At 39.8% G+C, this 22420-nt stretch overlaps 1 protein-coding gene across 1 annotated transcript; it reads right to left on the bottom strand.

The window, feature by feature from the left end:
- Positions 1-1243: 1243 nt before the first annotated feature.
- LOC134652058 (phospholipid-transporting ATPase IF) lies at positions 1244-20561 on the bottom strand. The gene is made up of 17 exons (XM_063507206.1): positions 20430-20561; positions 18126-18318; positions 16061-16186; positions 14681-14902; positions 14092-14271; positions 11876-12190; positions 10595-10842; positions 8641-9066; positions 7980-8151; positions 7598-7788; positions 6657-6938; positions 6298-6434; positions 5410-5545; positions 4932-5077; positions 4528-4695; positions 3637-3792; positions 1244-1447 (listed from the first exon to the last, which is right to left on the bottom strand). The coding sequence occupies exons 1-17, from the start codon at positions 20433-20435 to the stop codon at positions 1264-1266; spliced, it is 3288 nt and encodes a 1095-aa protein (XP_063363276.1). The 5' UTR covers positions 20436-20561; the 3' UTR covers positions 1244-1263.
- Positions 20562-22420: the final 1859 nt, after the last annotated feature.

Genomic DNA, 22420 nt, shown 5'->3' on the forward strand with positions numbered 1-22420 from the left:
GACCACTTAAAAAATATTGAATGAAATACAGTGTTGCCAACCTTATTTTAAATGTCATCTCTGACAAATAAGTGAACCATAGACATGTTTTTTTTTAATTTCATTCATTCATTCATTCTTTTCCCGCCCGTACCCTCCATTTTTGCTACTTCTTGAATTAAAAATATTTGTTAAATTTACAATTTTCTTTCAAAGTAAGTGCTTGGTCGTAGAAAAAGTATTGTATGCAACGTCGTTTAACTGAGTCAAAAAATACTCGTGGCGTCTTTATTAAAAAATTTCGGCTTCGCCTCAAAATTTGAGGCTCAACTTGTTACTCACGCCACTCGCCTTTTTTGACCTCTCACAACGGTTGCATAAAATACTATTAAAGCTTAGCAGCAATGCCTTAATTAATTAAAGCAAAAAAATTAAAGAATAATTACCTACTAAAATATACTTAAATACTTAATTTACACAAATGTTAATGCACAGCTTTAAAGTAAGTAAATATGTTTTAACTAAATACTTACTTATCACTAATTTCACTTAATCGTCTTAACGCTTGGCGTTCTCTTTGCTGATTAATTCAATCAACTAACTTGACTAATCAATTAATAACCCTGTATTATGTAAGCCAATCATGGCGTGTTTACAAAGATCCATCTATTGTTCTAAACAGCCGAATTTGCTAATACAATCTCGCTACGCTCGTGGTTAAATTTTGGAATCTTTCCGCTTGCTCGGGTATCAATATTAGCACGAGCGGTTAAACAACAACTTTGCCCCCTTGTAAAACAAATGACTATTTTAAACCTTCACAAAATACTCTAGCTCACTATATAGTGGTAAAAACATTGGCACCAGTGTCATCCAGTTGCTAGCGAAGTATCGATAACAGTAGTCCGGTGCTAGTGTATAATGTCTAAGACTAGAGTCAGACCGAGAAAAGTCTGCAGCGATTTTGATAGCCCACGCAGTGCAAGTGTCATTTTAAACGTCAATCTTCTATGAATTTATGACGTGTAAATAACACTTGCACTACGTGGGCTATCAAAATCGCTGCAGACTTTTCTTGGTCCAACTCTAGTATATTTAGTAAGTCCAACAATAAACCCACTTAATGGCCTCTCCAAACCCCCTGGCCTCACCGATTATCGCATTTGCAATACATTGCGGCGTTTGGTCGATGTATTGAATTCGTTGCCCTTACTTAGCCAGCAATTTGCCTAAAATCGTAAGGCATTTGTAATAACGTCTGTAGAAGCCTCAAGAGACACTATTTCACATTCTAGTGGTAAAGACAGTGCCACCGGTATCAACGAACCGCTTGCTCTTACTGTCTGAGAAGTATCGATAACAATAGTCGGGTACTAGTGTTGTGACTACAACTAGCACGTTTAGCAGCCAGAAGGACAGGGACGAGCACAGCCGGGTGTACGTGCCGAGGATTGCGCCGTCTATTTGTCTGAAACAAGTAAAATAAGTTTCTGGTTTTAAAATCTGTTTTAAAATTGCTGACTGTAGGTACTTCTCATTCAACAGGCAAAAACCTACCTACGCATCAGGACAATTCTAACAACCCCAAACACAATTAATTAGGTTGCGTTGTTTTAGGAGTCCTACGGCACCTTGAGTGTATTTCGACTGAATACAAGGAGTTTGACGGGTGTCAAGATATAGCCCAGTAGTTTAGGTGATGGATAAATCTGTTTATAATCATTTAATTAATATAAAAAAACTAATAGAGGATAAGTAATGGACCCTATAATGGACGTGGAACCGGTAATGGGACATAAAACCACAAATCCTCTAAAATAAGTATGTAAAAGTAGTTTATAAACACTGGCAATATTTTACCATAAATAAGAGTCATAGAGCTGTTTATGTTTGACTTTTTATTAATTTCGGTTAATTTTTAAGAAATTGGCGCCAACCTAAAAGTTGTCGTGTCACTGGAAAAAATAACCAGTAAGAATTCTTAACAACTTCGCTAAGAGAGGTGAGTTCATATATTAAATTGTAATTAATCATTACTTGGTGTAAACTAGAATGTGTTTTGTTAATTGCATTTACCATGAGATAAGGTATACAACACATTATGTTGTGACTCTAGAGATGTATAAAAAATAGTAGTATTTTGCCCAATCCCATTATAGGAGCTGTAAAACTGCATACCTCCTATGATGGGATAATTTACATAATGATGCTTGCCATGGCGTAATTTCATGTTTAAACAATACAGAAGTATAATGTAGTTACTCGTACGAACTATGTCAGGAGGTCTTCTCGGACTTCGGATAAATTAATATCGTTTTTACAAAATTTTATTTAACTTGCCCTGTTAGTTTGTATACAGGGTGGATTTTCTTTTTGGGTCAGTGAGGGTAGCTACCAGATCCCGTGCTGCGACGAGAAAACGGTCTTAGAAAACCTTCCCTCGATTTCAAATTAATGAAGATTGGCTTTTACAGATTTTGGAAAAAACATACAGGGTGCGAGAAAAAGGTAATTTTTGACAATCATTTTTTTGATGCCAATCGATCCCATTCCTATTGAGGATCTTTTGATCTTTTGCTTGTATGGAGCTAAAAAAAATTCCGGCTAGAAAAGCCACAAATCGAGGAAAACTTTTCCCATACAATTTGTATGAAAATCAAAACTTTTATTTTTCACATGCTATTTTTCTATGACAATTGATTCCATTCTTATCTAGTATCAATAGTTTCTTTGGGGTCAACTTACGATAATGTACTAAAAAGCCACAAATTAATAAAAACTTTTTCCATTGACCCCAAAAAAACTATTGATACTGGATAGGAATGGAATCGATTGGCATACAAAAATAGCATGTGAAAAATATAAGTTTTCATTTTCATACAAATTGTATGGGAAATGTTTTCCTCGATTTGTGGCTTTTCTAGCCGGAATTTTTTTTTGTTCCATACAAGCTTTTGATCCTCAATAGAAATGGGATCGATTGGCATCAAAAAAAAAGTTTGTCAAAAATTACCTTTTCCTCGCACCCTGTATGTTTTTTCCAAAATCTGTAAAAGCCAATCTTCATTAATTTGAAATCGAGGGAAGGTCTTCTAAGACCGTTTTCTCGTAGCAGCACGGGATCTGGTAGCTGCCCTCACTGACCCAAAAAGAAAATCCATCCTGTATTAGTTAGTGTGGTTCAAATCTTGGAAATGGCATTTGAGCCACTTTCGGATTTCCGATTGAGTTGAAATTTTGGATACGTATGCAAATCGGATGACAATGCAATCGGGTGACAAAAATGACTAATAACTAGTTTTTTGCCAAAAACTTATTCCCTATTCCAATATCTTATACTGATAGGGTATGCCCATTATAGGGGGCCCATTACTGGATCCACGTCCATTACCGGGGTTCCATTACTGGAGCTTTGGTGTCCATGACTGGAGAAAAAAACCATACTTTTAATTTATTAATTATGTGGAAACTAACTGCAGTATCTTTGATACAACACGCCTGAAACATGAAAGAAGGATAGGATATTCATCTTTTAACAAGCTAAGCGGTAGAACTTTTACATGTATCAGGGAAATATCACAAATACTCAAAATTTCCTCTTAAATGTCCCATGACTGGTGCCGTTACTATAATACACCAGTAGGTATAAATACTTACAAGTTTATAAGAGAGTAGCCGAGGTTGAAGCCGATGTAGAAAAACACTGAGAACAAGATGCTAAGCACGAAGTAGAACGTGTGGTAGCGAGCCTGCAGCCACAGCTTCAGGTTCGTGATGAGGACCAGGAGGTGGAACAGGACGGCTCCGAAAACCCTGCCGACAAAAAAAGTTAGGTTAGTAGATTATAAATTTAAATAGATGTCATATATTAAAGTGGTAAAGGCCGGATTCGAACCGGCGTCTTTAGCAATCCGGGCTAACGCTTTGAACCCCTTGGCCATCCCACCACGATGGAACCCGTCCCAATTTCTCGACTATATGCCATCTTACTATGTATTAGGTAAGACTAGGCGTCTTTGACCAACTCTAAGGGCAAGCAATATGTAATATTTAATTAAATAATTTGATTTGTTCCCAAAGTTGTGTAAGTTAGGTTAGGTTATGTATTATCTTCTTCTTCTTCCTTTCCTCATTACTGAGGTTCGCGATCACATGAGGCAATGGTTTTGAGCATCAAGGTTCTCCATTCTGCACGATTTTCCGCCGTCCTAATAAGAGGCGCCTGTGTAGATCCCTGGGATAACTTCTTTAAAATATCTACCCAGCGTCTTCCCCATCCACCATGCCAACCAAAATGTGCTTTTCTAAGTTATCTGTTAAGTTTTATCGCCAACGCGCCGAATATATAAATGATCACGAAATGGTACACTCCTACTACCAGCTGAAAGTGTGTTAATACACAAGAGCCACTTACCAAGCGTCCATAGCGTTCATGTCAGCGTTGATCACAGAGTGTTTTACCGCCAGCGCGCCTAACGTATAAATGATCACGGGATGGTACACTCCTATCAACAGCCAGACGAAACGTATCACATGATCAATACTCACCAAACGTCCATAGCCTTCATGTCGGCGTTGATCACGGAGTGTTTTATCGCCAGCGCGCCGAACGTATAAATAATCACGGAATGGTACACTCCTATCAGCAGCCAAGCCGAGAAGCGCGACCACGACATGAGCTTGTTCCTGCTTATGTCTCGGTATAACGTCGGATCTCTGCAATAATAATTAGAACCTGTAGTATGACTGGGTCAAACACAAAACTGTGTTCACTACTTTCCTGTAGACGTACCTACCTAAAATTTAAGGGCTATAAAGTTTAAGGTATTTAACCCTTATCCACAATATGAAAAATAACATTGGGCATGGAGGTATGTAATGATTTTATCATTACATACCTACATGCCCAATGTTATCTTCACTCATTCATCACTGTTTTAGTACGTACGTACCTTAGGAGTAATTCTTTGGGCCACCTCTGCTCAGTAACGGAGAGAACCAGACACGGCAGCGCCGTGAAAAATAAATTGAAAAACGTCAGATACAGCGAGTCAAATATTGACTGAGTCGACCACGCGCTGTTTATTTGGAAAAACAACTGAAACAATAATAACATCATGAAAAAAATATGTAGGTAAGTAGGTACTTTTTTTGAATAGGAAAATGCGGGAGACACTATGGCGACTTAATGGTGAGAGACCTGCGTTGTTGAAAACGGTGTGTATCCTTTTATACGTTTAAATTTAAAGAATCAGAATGCTCATGTGATTCCCAAAAGTGGGCTACGGCGAACATATGCCGGCCTGTTTCCAAACGATCTTAGTTAGTATTGAAACAATAACAAAGACATTACTTACTAAAAATATACTTATGAAGTATAAATTTGTCGGCATTGGAAGGTAGCTAGATTGTGTATATAGTTTGACTTACCATTAAATTTCCGAGTACTATATTCTTATAGAAAAAATATTGTATTAAAGTAGCTAATCTTTGGTAATACCAGTGACCCATTACTAATAGGAACTTCTTCACCATGGAGAACTTTGTAAAAGCAAAGTCTGCAGATCTGAAAAAATAAAATTTAAATTAGTCACAACACTTACACAGAAGAAACACAGCACAATTAGTCAATCACACACAACAAATACAACGCGACGGCAAGATCGAATTTACGTTTCTAGTATCGTGGCTGCCCATAGTTATAAATAGTTTATTATATTTGTTTGTTATATCGACAAGAAAGAAACCGACTCTGATATCAACTTTCTACCTATTACGGTTTTTGAAATACAGCCTGCTGACAGACAGGTAAAACACACAAAAAATATCAAGATACCTTTTAAAATTTAATTAGATCTGATAACCCAGATTAGAATTAGGGTTAAGGCTTCTACAGGCCACAAAAATGTCATTTTAGATAATTTCTGCCTAAGAAAGAGCAACGAATTCAATCGATCGATCAAATGCCGCAATGTACTATACAGTCGTGTAAAAATATGGGTGCATACAACTTCTCAAAAAGATGTCCCATAGTTCTTAATTCGCTGACATAAGAGCTATGGGACATATTTTTGAGTATGATGTGTGCACCCATATTTTTACACTTGACTGTACCTACCGCAAATCGTCTGCCATTACCGGTGACAACGCGGGAGATATACTGGGTCAACCAAATCTTGACAGTAAATAGGAACAAAAAAACTATACTCATCCTTTTCTTTTGGGTGCTAGTACTAGTGTAAGCAAAGATAGTATGATTCTCTCTGTCTATGTTTGAAATCAAACAGACCTTTGACACACTATAACACGAAATCTTACCTAGCGGCTTGGTAGCCTTCCCTCCCAAAAATCCCGAAACCCACGTGGGCCTCGTGAATCATGGATATGTCGTTAGCTCCATCACCAATGGCCGCGGTGATGGGCCTCGAAGGACTGTGCTTTATTAGTTTTACTATCTGTAAAAAATAGGTACACATTCATAACATTAGTATCAGCATGTGTGTGACGATTACGTTTACGAGTATCTTGTTTATCTCTTTTAAATAATACTAGAACACAAGTCAGTTTCCTAAATACTCACTTAGATGGTGAGAGGATTCGCTTGCCAATTTTAATCTTAATCCAAAAGTTAAAATTGTTCTACCTTCTGTACCAAGCGAATAGCATTTGATACTTACTTTAGCTTTCTGTAAAGGAGATAGTCTGCAGCACAACACAGCATTGCACTGCAAAGATATCTCAGCAAACTCGGGAGCCGCGGGCTTATCCAAAATACAACTCATACTCTTCCCGTCGACTACAAGAGCCATGTCTTTGTAGCTCGGCTCCGCTAATATTCGCTTGCATTCTTCTAAATGTGACTTGATTGCTTCGACGTTGTCTACGCCTATTATGTACATTTGTCTACTGTTTTCTGAGATGTGTGCGCAGGACTGAGCTACGCTTATTGCAGTTTCTACCTGGATAAGACGAAAAATCGGTTACACGACGTTACATGACGTTACACTACAATTCACAAAAAAAAACTCTGTTATATACTTTAGGATACTTATGTTTTTTTATTCAGTAGCTACAGTTTCTGAGAATTTCTATTAGAAAAGTTCTTCTCGTTTTACTTCCGGCTTAATGAAAGGGCATATATAGTAACTGCAAGGCATACGAGCAGACAATTCGCCTGATGGTACGCAATTACCGTCTTCTACTGCCACCTCAATGTAGAGTAACAAAACCTATTCACTAATAAAATTGGCACCCAACGTGGGGCCATTTTTTTGTCTTACCTTATTCCCAGTTAAGACTTAAGACCCGACCCATATCCTGGGTCCTGCATGACGTAGTGAAACTAACTTGCTTGCTACGTTATCTTGAAGGCAGTCTCCTACAGCCATCTCGGTCGAGAGTAACAGAATCTATTCAGTAATAATTTTGGCGCTCAACGTGGGGCCATTTTTTGTCTCACCTTATCCGTGTTTGGGCCCATATCCCGCGTGACGTACTGATGCTAATATATCTGCCAAATCATCTTGAAGGCAGTCTTTTACTTCCATATCAGTGAAAAGTAACTAAATCTATTCATCAATAACATTGGCACCCAACGTGGGGCCATTTTTTGACTTACCTTATCCCCTGTTAGGACCCATATCCTGAGTCCCGCGCGACGTAGTGATGCTAACGTATCTGCCACGTCGTCCTGCAGGCAGTCTTCTACTGCCGTCGCACCTACTAACGTCAAGTCTCGCTCTAGCATCCTGAACTGGTGTGTTACTTGCTGTAGAGCTTCCGCGCTCTTGACGTCTTGTTTCTTTATTACTGTGAATTAAAGGAAAGTAAAAAAAAATCTTCTTATTTTCCTAAACAGAACAGATACCGAATATGCCTTTAAACGGATCCCCACTATTTTTATGACATCCTGTAGATACAGGTGATGCGTGGAAACATTAAGAGTTGGAAAATTAAAAGACTGGCTTTTAAGAAACGGACCCACAGTCACACCTACTCACATTCGAAAACCTTTTCGTACTCCTCATCAGGTATCTCCCGGTACGCGATGGCGAGGGTCCGCAGACCTTTGTTAGCGAACGAGTTGATGTCTACATTAGTGTCGTCTACCATGATCTGGTTGACGCACAGCGGGAACACCGAGCTTTCTGCACCTTTGCAAAACAGCCAGATCTGAAAAAAAAGCGGATAATTAGGATAACATACTCTAGTGTGTTATGAAGCCGTTACCTACTTTGTCCGTCTGACATTTACAAGCCAGTATCTAAGTTGACCGTAACAGAAAGGAGATTGAAAGTATCACATCTGGGTCATCCAAGCATGAGCAATGGCCATTCCTGGTCCTAACACTTAATTCAGACATTTGGTGAGGTATTTGAGAAGAAATGTTCTAGTAGGAGTTAGCTTGTTTTGGCACTAAAACTATGTACGATAATTTTTTACTCACTGAATATAATTTATAAAGCATTTTCATTCGGCCCATTTACACTGGTATGAAGACGAATACTTTCTACATGCGAGTTTTGATGAAACCGCACCCCACACTCTCATACAAGCGGGCATCAAGGCTCACGCGAATTATACAGTCAGTATCAAACAAATACATCCTTATTTCTATGGTAATCTATTTGATGCTGACTGTATACAAAATAACAGACTCACCTTGCCATCTTTATCCCTTAAAACTACAGACATCCTTTTCCTCTCCGATGTAAATTCGATAATCTGCAACCTCTCGTACATTTCAGTCTCATCTCCCATTTTAACTATTAGATTGTTTCCGTCTTCGCCCAGAAACGTGACGCCTAGTCTATCGGCTGCTTCGACTAGAGCCTTCTCATCAGGGCTGCTGGCTTGATAATCGATGTGCCCAACGTTGTTAACACTCATCATAGCATTCCATGTAGACGTATCAACTACGCCATTTCCATTAGGCACAGCTTTTTTAGGTTTCTTTCTCCTAAACATGTTCATAAGTTGAAGATCTCCGGTCATGGACAGGCGAGCGCTGAGTCGTTTCATGTCTTCATTGGATATCTGGACTGAGTGGCAAAGAGCGAGGATTTTGAAGAAGAATCTGATGTCTGCCTGAAATAAAAAGTCAGTGGTAAAGTTATGAAGGGGATTGATCATTCTGAATGAATATGTCGACGGGTAAAAAAAGTAGGTAAAACCCTCTCAACTCCGTCAACATCCAAGTCTTATTAGCCTAAATTAGAAAAGCTAGACTCAGTTTAATAATGCCAAATTTTTGCTTAAAGTCGACCGTATGTTTTGCATATTGAGACGACTTTATAGAAAAAATTAGGTACTTCTGCACAAAAAACCGTGAAAAAATTATCTTGAAAAATCATAAACGATTTCGATGTTTTAAAAACTTTTTGCGCTATCCATGCAGGCCCCGTAGACAACATGCCAAACGCTAACGCTCCGTAGCGAACGAAACGCAACTGTCACTGTCGCACTAATATGGAAAAGTGATAGAGAGACAAAAAGCGATTCGATGGCGAAGCGCTAGCGACTGTCACCTTGGCTAGGCCGCCAGTTATATACATCATCATGTCATCATCTAAATTGATTCAGCGTGATGAGGTTGTGACGTGAACCTACCTTGCTAGGTACAGACAGACAGAGTTTTATAGGGATAATAGGTATTTTGCAGCCTAATCAGGCTATTAAATAGATGCGGAAATGGCAAGAGTTGTCATCGGTCAACAGTATGATTACAGTTACATGAGCTGATAGCTTATCTCAAAACCTTGATACGGGGCATTTTGCTAAGTACAGGTACGTCCACTTACAGGTACCTACACGTTTACGTTCTATTTCTACTGACTGTAAAGCTAATCGGTGCCAAATAAATTGATGAACTGATACATCTTCAAAGTCAAAGTAGGTACCTACTTAAAAAATATATCTAATTTTATATATTTAAAATATCGAAGTTTTAATGCAAAAAATTATATGGTAAGATTTTATAATATGAAATATTTATTTAGTAACGTAAAAAAACCGGCCAAGTGCGAGTCGGACTCGCGCACGGAGAGTTCCGCGCCATCAACAAAAAATAGAGCAAAACAAGCAAAAAAACGGTCACCCATCCAAGTACTGACCCCGCCCGACGTTGCTTAACTTCGGTCAAAAATCACGTTTGTTGTATGGGAGCCCCACTTAAATCTTTATTTTATTCTGTTTTTAGTATTTATTGTTATAGCGGCAACAGAAATACATCATCTGTGAAAATTTCAACTGTCTAGCTATCACGGTTCGTGAGATACAGCCTGGTGACGGACGGACGGACGGACGGACGGACGGACGGACGGACAGCGGAGTCTTAGTAATAGGGTCCCGTTTTTACCCTTTGGGTACGGAACCCTAAAAATTAGGTAACGATGTTCTTGTTCATATCTCAGATTGTTTCTTTCCTCATACTTTAACCCAGTTTGAAAGCAAACCTTTAAAACCATGATGTTCTTTGGCTGTTTAGTAATGGTACAGTGAGCTGCGAAATTGCATGAAAAAATTATGAATGAATTCATTAATAAAGTCGCCATGCACTTTTACGGCTGATTATACCTTTATTACAATATAAGACAAAATATCAAGTGTATCTGACCTGCCTAGTATCCACGGGTTCTTCAAACCTCCCAGTATCGTAAAGCAGCTTATCCCTCTCCTCATATATCATCCCTTTGATGGAGCAAGCCTTGAACACCATGATGTTCTTGGTGAGTGTGCCAGTCTTGTCGGAGAAGAGGATCTCGACCTGCCCCAGTTCTTCGTTCAGGTCCGAGGTGTTGGCGATGGCTGGCTTGCCGGTCTCCTCGCAACGGAGCTCTTCGTCCCAACCGATGAATAGCGCGCCTGCAAAAGGTCTGCAATTATTTTTTTGAATGGTTTGTTTTATAGTCTACAGGTGCTAATAGACTGAAGCGTTCACTCGAGCAGAACATCAAGCATTCGCAGTTTTCAAGCAGATTCGGCGAATTGTTCGATGCTAGTCACGGTGACAGGGCTATAACCGCGAAAATCGAAGTTCGCAAATTGTGAGCATTTGTCTCTGTCACTCTAATTACGCCTTAATTAGAGTAAAAGAGAAAGATCCCCGCAATTTGCGAATTTCGGTTTTCGCAGTAGCCCCTCTGATTGTTGAACAAGGCCCACGTGAATGACTAAGGCTGCCCTTGGTTACAAGTATATTACCTACATTATATTTAACTACATTCTAAGACACGCGTCTTAAAATTTTACAGACGTCGACATTTTTGCAATACAAGGAAGTGGTAACGATATGTTGTTATCATAAATCGCACGTTTTTGTTATTAAAGATAAACGTTAATATTATCTGATAATACTAAGAAAGATTAATTATAATTAACTTTTGTTTTGACGTTAAAATTATGCCTCTTTTGGCAATGATAAATAAGTGGTACGTACTTGTTCAAGACAAAAGACAGTTTCATAAAACCTCAAATCCAATGGGGTTGGCAATTTGTCAGAGGTTTGTAGATGGCGCCAGCATAAGTTTTACCTGTTTTTAGTTTTTCTATGAGATTTCGCATAAAGGGCATTAACATCCAAGCCATACAATTCCCAAGAAACAAGAATTTGACACTATTCGTAGGACTGACAGGTACAACCTATCCTGGTACCATCTGTAAACATCGACCGCCTAACCAAAGAGTAGTATAATATGCGGCTATCCCTATCAGACTTTAGTCTGCCGGAGATCTGTCTGCAAATACATTGACAGATTTTTCGCCAAAAATATCTGCGAGACAGATCTGACGGCCACGTTTGTAGTGTTTGTACGTAGATCCCTATAGCTAATAACAGACAAACACACAAATCAGTACGCGAGACAATCCCAAGCAAAAAACCTCAAAATCCACTCACCAGTAAACTTATACAGCTCAATAGTAACGTAGAGCGCCATCGGAATGATATAATAGTAGAGCAGCAAGAACGAAAATATATCCTGCAGCACACCTGCGACCGAGACAGCCGCCGTCCCGCCGTACAGGCTAGGGCCCAGGTACAGATCCCTGTTCTGATAGTGGATGTCGTTGTAGACCTTCAGGCCGAAGCTGATGAAGACCTCGAGAACGAGGATCACGATGAACACGCAGAGGAAGCCGTTGACTGCGAGCTCGCAGGACGAGAATTTGTTGCCGGCGTATTTTGAGTTGAGCGCCAGTTTGGTTTCTTCGCCTGAAATGGATGAGATCTTTGGAGATTGTGGAGAAACTAAATGTATGTGCATAAATTTTAGTCTACCACCTGAGATAATTATCAGGTAAGGTAACACGCAATGGACGAATTTAAATCCATCAGAGCATCGTTTTTCTTTCATATTATTTTACAAATTTTTACATTATACCTAGAAGTTTCTCAAAAACCGTTAGAAGATGATTCTGCTAAATATAAAATGTCGTAATACTAGTAGCTACCGTAAAACGGGGTGAGTAGGTTTCGCGGGGAGAGGTGGGTTGAGAATGAATGGGGAGAGAAGGTTTGAGAGGGGGGTGAGAAGGGATTTTAAGGCTACTGCTACAAAAATAGTGTATTCCAATTTAAAATAGTATAGTAATACGCATAATAAAAAAAAATCGATCCAACAATCGTCCAAAATCACCTTTGTATGAAAACCCCTCTCACCCCAAATAGGAGGCACTACGGGGTGAGGTGGGTTTTCCTCTTTATCGTCAAAGTTATGAAATGGAACAACCCAAAATAAAATAAAAACTAAAATACAAACGTCCGGAACACTTATTATATACACCATTCAGTTTTCATATGTAAAAATAAAATGTTATCGAGGTTTGAATCAGGGATGTTGCGGAAGCCGATTATATTGACATCCGCGGATGCGGATGCGGATTTTTAAAGGCTCACATCCGCGGATGCGGATGCGGATGCGGATGCAGATGTCAAGATAGGTACATAAAAAACGTCAAATATTACATTTTAGTAATTTTTATTTCAAAAAACCGGCCAAGTGCGAGTCGGGCTCGCGTTCCAATAAAGGGCTCCGTACATTAAGTCCCACTCACGCTTGACTGCTCATTTCTAGTAGGTAGGTTTTTTGGCTAATGACTAAATTACCTAGCAGCTCTTAAGCCGATGCTAAGACGTTCCTGTACCAAACTGTTCCACATCCGCATCCGCATTAAATCCGCATCGATTTTATGCGGATGCGGATGCAGATGCGGATGTTCAAAATAATGCGGAAGTTCCGCGGTTGCGGATATTCGCAACATCCCTGGTTTGAATTTCAGTTTTGACCCTACTCACCCCATTTTACGGTACCTACCTATGTAGCTTTATAATATATCTAGAAAATCTTTTTCGCTTCTGGCTTTACTATTTATGTTAGCGTTGAACTCAACCCATGTGTAGATACATTTGGCAATAGTGCCTAATGTAAAAATTCTTGGATTTTTGTCTTATCTCCACAAGTAGATACATTACATAGTAAAACGTTACACTTCTATTGTTTTTACGAGATAAGATGTATGATATATATTTATTCGATTTAGCTCGATAGCAAAAATCATGAGATTACAGATCAAAAATAGCGTGTAAAAATGCGTAGGTAATTTTATTTTGGATCGAACTAATCGATTCCTTTTTTGTTATTAGGGTTCCGCAGCCAAATGGCAAAAAACTGAACCCTTATGCCCCTTATGGATTCGTCATGTCTGTCTGTCTGTCTGTCTGTCTGTCTGTCCGTCCGTATGTCACAGTCACTTTTTAAACCTTACTAAAAATTACAATACCTAATTATCAAAATCGAACTACTCTGTAAAAAGTTATGCGTGATCATACATTAAAAAAAAATATATATATACGCGTCGACTTGAGAACCTCCTCCGTTTTTTTCGTCGGTTAAAAATAAACAATATTTTTTTGTGATCCCGAGCCGAGCACACACGGCCATCCGCTCAGCGAGCTGCGTTCGGAAAAGGACCCGAACTCACGTCGCCTTAAAATAATTGCAATAATCGAGATTAAACTTTCGTGAGATATTTTAAACTGTTTAGACGACAACGGTCCGTCCGTCAACTGTTGTCGTCTAAACAGTTTAAGAAATAGTGGCATAAAACTCTGACCTGTATACACCGCACACCCGATAGCCCACTCAGTATTCTTGACCCTGGAGCCCCGCAGCATCAGGTTGTCCGTGGTGAGGGGCAGACTCTCCATGCTGGGGATCTCCAGGCGGCCGTAGAACGTGTACAGGTCTGCCACCGGGTTGGGGACCTCGATCCTCATGCCTTGGGGCAGGACGTCTGTATAGAAAGACAATGAAGTTATCCATGGCGAGACATTGGTTTTAGAAGCATTTTTTGTTTATAGGTTATTCCTGGTAGAAACTACAAAAACCATTAAACCCTATCCGTTTTGAAGTTTTACCACCCTTCAATCGATCACTCCTTTTTCGACGAATTTACATTAAAAAGACTAAGCTATGCTTAATAGCTTTTGTAGCCTTCAGATTGGTCTCCAGTCAACGGAAATTTTCCGTTCACTGTTGGTCTCCCTCCCCATCCAAATTCGCCGTTGTGATGAAATATTTTCCCCTCTCCCCCTCAGCGCACTACTGTGCTACTGCACCAAGTCTGCTGGGACTTCGTTGCACACATACCCATGCAACAGTTACAGATAAAACACAAATGTAAGGTGACAGCCAAAACTCACCAGGAGTATACCCCACTAGCGGAGGCGGTACCCTCAACGTCTTCAGATTGGTCTCCCCATCCAAATTCGCCGTTGTGACGAAGCATTTACCCTTCTCTCCCTCTGCGCACAGCAGCACCAAGTCTGCTGGGACCTCCTTGCCTCGCTTTACTCGTACTAACGTGCCTGGTGCAATGGAGGAGTTACGGACCTCTTTGATCACGCCGCGCTGGAGTATTTCAACTGAAAGAGGTTTGATTAATAAAGCCTAGATTCCATGATAAACATCGTAAGTTTTACAAATCCGTTTTTTAACGTCCCTGACACAGGACGGAGAGAACGATTGGCTTCTTGGCTAGGCACCCTCGTCTTTTTATAACGCCAGCTGGTTTGTCGGCTTCGTTGGTACCGACAAATTTGCACAAACTTTATTTTCATGTTCTTCCTCATTAAATAACCCGAATTGAACACGTTAGTTACCTAATTCCGTTTAAATTCTAACAAAATGTGACGTTAATTTTCACTAGTCTGAAGATTGTTACAGTTACAGGTGAGATTCAGTACATGAGAGATATCTAATCTTTGAAGTATTACTTTCGGCATAATCTGAAACCAGACAATGACCTTCTTAATCATAGCTTAGGTACTAGATAATGATTTATCACTCTGAATGATGACACATTGAATGATGTCAAGGGTAATCTAAGATTTGGAATAAGTGTTAGTTGAGAGTTTCATTTCCTATATTCATTTTTTTATCGACGACTGTAGTATTTTTAGACATGTCTCACATGCCTGTCATTTATAGCGACGCCCAACATATTATACTACTCTTTGGACCAGACTCAATGAAGCTTTGATGTATGGAATGATGTTCACCGAAGATACGTCTGACATGTAAATAGGTACTTATGACAATTTTATTTCGGGCGTAGCGTATACCAAGTCAATTCGCTTGCAGTCCGACCTATGTTACACAGTATAAATATGCCATAAACAAACATTGTAATTCAACAATATCAGTAGAACCTTGCTAATCCGGGGCGGGAAAAAACCGGGAGTTGACGGTTTACAGAGGTTTCCAGATTAGCATCTTCAAAATATGTATTTAGGCCAAAAATTCGGGTGCTGAAGAAACGGCAGGGTAGTAACATATACTCGTAAGCTACAGCCGGTCACCTGACGCAAAAGAATGAGGAACAAGAGGGGGTATTCAATATTTCGCTTCTTTGGACTTTGTGCACGATAAATCCCTTAGGCTACTTTCCACTGAGGCGGAGATGAGAGGAGACGTGCGAGAATCAACCAATTTGTTCAGTTGCCCGCTTCGCTGGATTACAACCAATGCTTGGTCTCCTCTCATCTCTGCCTTAGAGTCCTTTTAGACCACAGATCCCTTACCAATCTGGTTGTTGACTCGGCCATCAGCTTTATGCCGTAGCCAGTCCTCGTAACCGTTTTTCACGGCCGTCACCATCACCATGAAGCTGAGCGGCGCGATGCTCGTCAGCGGTGACACCGGGCTGTCTGTAAGAAGGTTACATTTATGCATTGTGACCATGTGCAGTGTCCTAGCTAGCTTCTTCTTCTTGTTAGGGGCTATATAAGCCTAGCCTATGTATCACTGCGACAATATCCCTGATCTATTGTGATCGCCACCTACTACAACTCTCGATCCCAACCTGCAACTTCAAACAGCTGCAGGATCTTTTTGATCTCGAGAGACTTTAACTCCCTCGGGCTCAGTATGTGTCTACCCAGGATTAAATCACGAGTGCGCATTAGGCAAGGGCACTCTGCGAGGATGTGCAAGGGCGTCTCCTCTGCCTCCATGCAGGCCTGCAGTCCTAGCTAGCTATTCCTAGCCAAAATCCTGCGATCGTCCGTTCAGAGGGCCTACCGCGAACCTCTTTCGACGTTTTGCCTCCCTGTCATACTTACGTACGAATGTACAAGTGCGACAGACAGGCAACACGTCGAATGTGGTTCACGGTAGGCCGTCAGGACTCTTATCTAGCCCTTCAGGTCACGTCTTGTGATCAAAAACCATAAAGTTGCATAGCTGGCACCGTGGGAACGTGAAACACGGAACGCTCAATTATAATAAGCACGTAGCGTGGAAAAAATCAGGTGGCGCATCGATTCTCCGTGTGCAGTATGAACATAACCATTTGGAATGTATCTACTGGCATTTCGAAACTTTTTCAAGCAATTATTAGAAACAATTTCGAAGGTGCAAAGGCTTGTACTGCGAATGCTGTGCGGCATTAGCAGGAAAAAGCTGACTCTGCCTAAACATTGCAGACAGTGTGAAAGTATGCCCATAGTCGTTAAAATTTCCGATGATTTCGGGGCATATAGTGTTCCTTCAAAATTTAGCTTAGGACTCAAATTCAGTGTTAGCGTAATTTTGATAGCCCAGACAGTGCAAAAGTGTTAGGTATTTAAACGTCATAAGTTTATAGAAGTTTGACACTTGCACGGTCTGGGCTATCAACATCGCTGCCAACTTAGCATGGTCTAACTCTAATATTCAATGTTATGGAATTAATAACACGCGGGTCTGATGATAGAGACCGAATGTCGCCAAGATAATTATTTCTGGGCCATAACCGTGAAAATCGAAGTTCGCAAATTGCAGGCATTTTTCTCTGTCACTCTAATTACGTCTTCATTGGAGTAATAGAGAAAGATCCTCGCAATTTACGAATTTCGGTTTTCGCGGTAGCCCCTCTGTATTTAAACAGCGTTAGCTTTCGGTGCGTTTAACAAAGTAGATAACTGAGGGCGTACCGCGAACCACGTTTGACGTGTTGCCTCTCTGTCACACTGTCTGTCACACACACGTAAGTGTGACAGGGAGGCAACACGTCGAACGTTGTTCGCGGTAGGCTCTCTGTTTACTAAAATAAGTACAGTTAGCGTCAAAAGCTTGTAGGTATAGAAAAACTCGCACAAAATTATTTCGTTAACGGTCAATGGACCTATATAACTTTGGCGACTATAAAAAGGTAATTTTAATTGACCTAGAACTTACTGTTTTATTCGTATGGCAAGTTTCTGGGACGGTTCAACTGGTTAATTACTGCCTATTCAACTAGTACTTACATATTGGACAAGTACATAGTTAAGTTAACTTTAATTACTAGCTCTTAACTTCTGAACCCCTAGTGTACATTTCATTCGATTTCGATAACCTAAATTTACACTAGAGGTACAATGTTTGACCCAGCGTTCACCTTTACTTGACCTATGAATTCATAAATCACTAGACACTAATAAACTATTTTCAGACGTAGTATTTGAAAAATAACACCTCTTAGAACCTGAGTCATGATTTAATAATTATGTGCGTATGATACAAACAGCAACACTCCTAACTGTACATCAGTGGACCTTATTACAAAAGGCATAAGGTCCATGTACACGTATACAGTTAACAGTGTGGGCGATGGTACCCACTCACCAATAACGATGGCTATAAAAGTGACGACGAGGAAGTAAAAGTTGACGATCCTCCTAAACTGCTCGGTGAGGTTCTGCGGTATGAACATGAGGAGGGTGTACCGGGAGGTCTTGATCTTGTTGTGCTTTTTGCCGTCCGCCGCCGCGCCCACCTCGATCAGCCGGGTCTCTGATGCTGAGGATACCTTGTTGCCCTGAGGGGAGAAGAGATGATGAGAATTGCACACCTTTTAGAACAACAATGACCCTCTTTCAGAGCATGAGAAATGAAAAAGTATCTGGAATTGTTTGTTTAATTTGTTCGTTTATCATAATAATCTCTTTTTTAACCGACTTCCAAATCTAAAAGGAGGAGGTTATCAATTCGGTTGTATGTTTTTTTTTATGTTTGTTACTCCATATCTCCGTCATTACTGGACCGATTTTGTTTTTTTTTATTGTATGTATATGTATACAGATTGGTCCCGTTTTTGTCAAAACCCAGTAATGATGATGGGATCCATGAGGAATCGAAGGAACTCCTCAATCTTAAAGGCATACATATAGTGATTTTTGTGTTTTTATCAACAAATCAAGCATATACATTCAAAAAAGTGACATTTGATGAAGTGGAACTGCTGATGATGATCAGAACGGAACTCTTCAACGACGCATAGTACACGTTTGACGATTTGTCCTCTTCGTTATATTTGTTAAGCAAGTTAAGTTTTTAAACCACATTTTTGTCAAGCTCGAGTTCTGATGATGGGATCCATGAGGAATCGAGGGAACTCCTCAAATCTTAAAGGCATGCGTATAGAGATTTTTGTATTTTTATCAAAAAATTAAGCATTTTCATCAAAACTGTCGCATTTGATGCAGTAGAATTGCTGATGATGATCAGAATAGAACTCTTCAACGACGCATAGCTCACGTTAGGCGATTTGTCCTCTTCGTTATGTTTGTTAAGCAAGTTAAGTTTTTAAGCCACATTTTTGTCAAGCTCGAGTTCTGATGATGGGATCCACGAGGAATCGAGGGAACTCCTCCAATCTTAAAGGTATGCGTATAGAGATTTTTGTATTTTCAACAGAAAATCGAGCATTTTCATTAAAAACTGTCGCATTTGATGAAGTGGAACTGCTGATGATGATCAGAACAGAACTCTTCAACGACGCATAGTACACGTTTTGTGATTTTGAATTCCGATTTTGACTGGGACTGGCTGGGCCCTGGACTCCGGACTCGGACCCGGATCTACCTACCTATTTGTAAAATGTGTGTTGTTGCAGCAAACAAATAAACGATTTATCTATCTATCTATCTATCTACTCGGACTCGGACTCGGATCCGGACCCGGACCTTGACCCGGAAAACCACTATGATACCAAAACTAAAAAAGCGGCCAAGTGTGAGTCGGACTCGCCCATGAAGGGTTCCGTATTTAGGCGATTTATGACGTATTAAAAAAAACTACTTACTAGATCTCGTTCAAACCAATTTTCGGTGGAAGTTTACATGGTAATGTACATCATATATTTTTTTTAGTTTTATCATTCTCTTATTTTAGAAGTTACAGGGGGGGGGACACACATTTTACCACTTTGGAAGTGTCTCTCGCGCAAACTGTTCAGTTTAGAAAAAAATAATATTAGAAACCTCAATATCATTTTTGAAGACCTATCCATAGATACCCCACACGTATGGGTTTGATGAAAAAAAATTTTTTGAGTTTCAGTTCGAAGTATGGGGAACCCCAAAAATTTATTATTTTTCTTCTATTTTTGTGTGAAAATCTTAATGCGGTTCACAGAATACATCTACTTACCAAGTTTCAACAGTATAGTTCTTATAGTTTCGGAGAAAAGTGGCTGTGACATACGGACGGACAGACAGACGGACAGACGGACAGACAGACAGACAGACATGACGAATCTATAAGGGTTCCGTTTTTTGCCATTTGGCTACGGAACCCTAAAAACCACTATGATTACCATAAAATGTACCTATATATATTAACAAATAAAGTATAAGCGCCGTTAAGTGGGTTAGGCTAGTAGTTAGAGAAGTCGGTTTTTTTCTGTTAAAGATTATGTTAAGCTATCAGTGAATTGCAGATATTCAATGAAATTCAAATATTTATTAATAAAATACAATTTTACACGATACTTTTCACGCATAGTCTGATACGCTATTTTTTGATATAATATGTGTTGTGTTTTGTACGTGTCTTGAAAACCAACTTTCCGGTTCATACTATACAACTTGTTCATACTATGCCAGCGTCTCATAAAACTTTGCCAACACGAGATTTTATTTCTTTTACCTTCATGTGTTCCAAACTCTAGTCGAACTATTTTACAAGTATCGGTCGCCGAGGCATCTTGGCACGTGGCGCGAGCGTCGAGGACTGCTCCCAATGTCATTGCCAATGCATCGGGCGGCGTGTGAAGGGCCGCAGGTGCTCTAGGGTAGTACTACAGGGTGGGTACGTAGTTAGGGATAAGTTTGATAAAAATAAATGCTGAATTTGTTTTTTTTACTTCTTCTTTATATTTAAGAACTGTGTTCTTGTCGGTGGAGCAATCTCCAACTCGTCTGGTCCTCTGCCAACCCCTTTACCTTCTGGTATGACAAGACCTGAACCTTTTCTTTTATTTGGTTGAAATTATTTTTTCTCGGTCTTCCTCTTCTTCTCTTTCCCTCTATTTTTCCTTCTTGATGTTCTTCTATTTACAAGTTTTAATAAAACGCCTGGCAATATGGAACACTAATTACAGCAGTTTCTTTTAAACAGTCTGTAATGTGGTAAATGTCCACTTTTAGTGTCTAGCAGTAACGCTTTGGTTTACTGCGACATAAACGCATATTGCTTGTGTCAGCGCAACTTAACGTGTATAAAACAATAGGCATTTAGAGAATAAACGTTCAGAATGTTCTTATACTAGCACACATAAGGTGTTTGACTTCCACTAACTCCTCACCCGACTCTGCTCGTCAATACACTTGCCATAGAAGAAACTTATAATATCTGATGGCGACCCAGACCAGTGAACCAACAAGGAACTAACACTCAAGAAAGAAGGAAAAATCAACCAAGAAAAAAAAAAAAGAAGAACCACTTTTTCAACACCAATCCACGCAGTCAGAACCAACCAGCGTATCAAGAATCAAGAAACAATCTGAGAAGAACCAACCAACATCAAAAAGCGGAAACCGCGTTAAGAAAAGAAATTAAGAAGAGACGAAGAAGGAAGAAAGAAGAGCGTTGTCCAGGGTTATCCCGGCTCGCAAATCAAGAGGTGTCCAGGGTAATCCCGGCCCACCATCATAATCATCGGAAGCAGAGCCAGCCAGCCATATGAAGCGTCAAGCGAGTGCCATATGGAAATGCCAGCTCGCCAGGCCACGCCAGCAGCAGCAAGAATGCCGTACGCGAACTCGCACCGGACCGGACGAAGACGAAGCCGAGGACGGCCAGCCACGCAGCAATAGGATGTAAATCCTACATGTAATTTATGATTTTAATTAATTTTCTCTAAAAGCCAGCATTTTTTTTCCAATTCAGTAGCAGTCATATTTAAATCGTTCATAATTATTAAAGGTTGTCGCTAAACTCAATTTCGTTTCGAGCATAAAAATTTTTCATAAGAAGTCATAATATAATATTAAATATAAAAGTGTCGAATAGTGTCCTCAATCATGTATGTTGCAATTTGCAGCGCGTGCCACACGTTGTGCGCACGTCGACAGAAAACTTAACTAGGCCGCGAGACTTTGCCGCGAGTTAGAATATTTTAATAAGCGATGAATGAAATTTGATACATCGCATAACGATTAAATAATTAACAACTCAATTCAATAAAATTATTTTATTGTTTCTTAGTAATGATTGATACTTTAGCTACGTGTCGGACTGATCACCTGATATACAGCGAAAGTTTGATTTATTGCATCATTTTTTTTTTTTCATTTTGGAAGTTAAATGTTAATGTATATTTTATAGAAAGCTTACAGTACGGTACAATTTTGAGAAGTTTTAAGGAGTTTAGGCACATTTATTTATAAAATGTGACCTTATAGCTAGAGCACTAGTCCTTCGTACTTGATCATAGTGTGATATACAGTATCCTCCGTGAAAGTTGTAGGAGACTTATTGTCTTAATGTATTTGTGTCTCTAGGTACAGGCAGAGCCGTACAGCCTGGCCTGATATGCCATTTTATAGTTGATAAAGGGTGACCATGCCCTAGGTGTTTATTGAAGAATTGCTATGGATAGCATTGATAGGTGAAGGGTGCGCACAGAGGCGCAACCC

This window comes from Cydia amplana, chromosome 1 (assembly GCF_948474715.1).
Source record: "Cydia amplana chromosome 1, ilCydAmpl1.1, whole genome shotgun sequence".
In the NCBI taxonomy this organism is placed as follows: Eukaryota; Metazoa; Arthropoda; class Insecta; order Lepidoptera; family Tortricidae; genus Cydia; species Cydia amplana.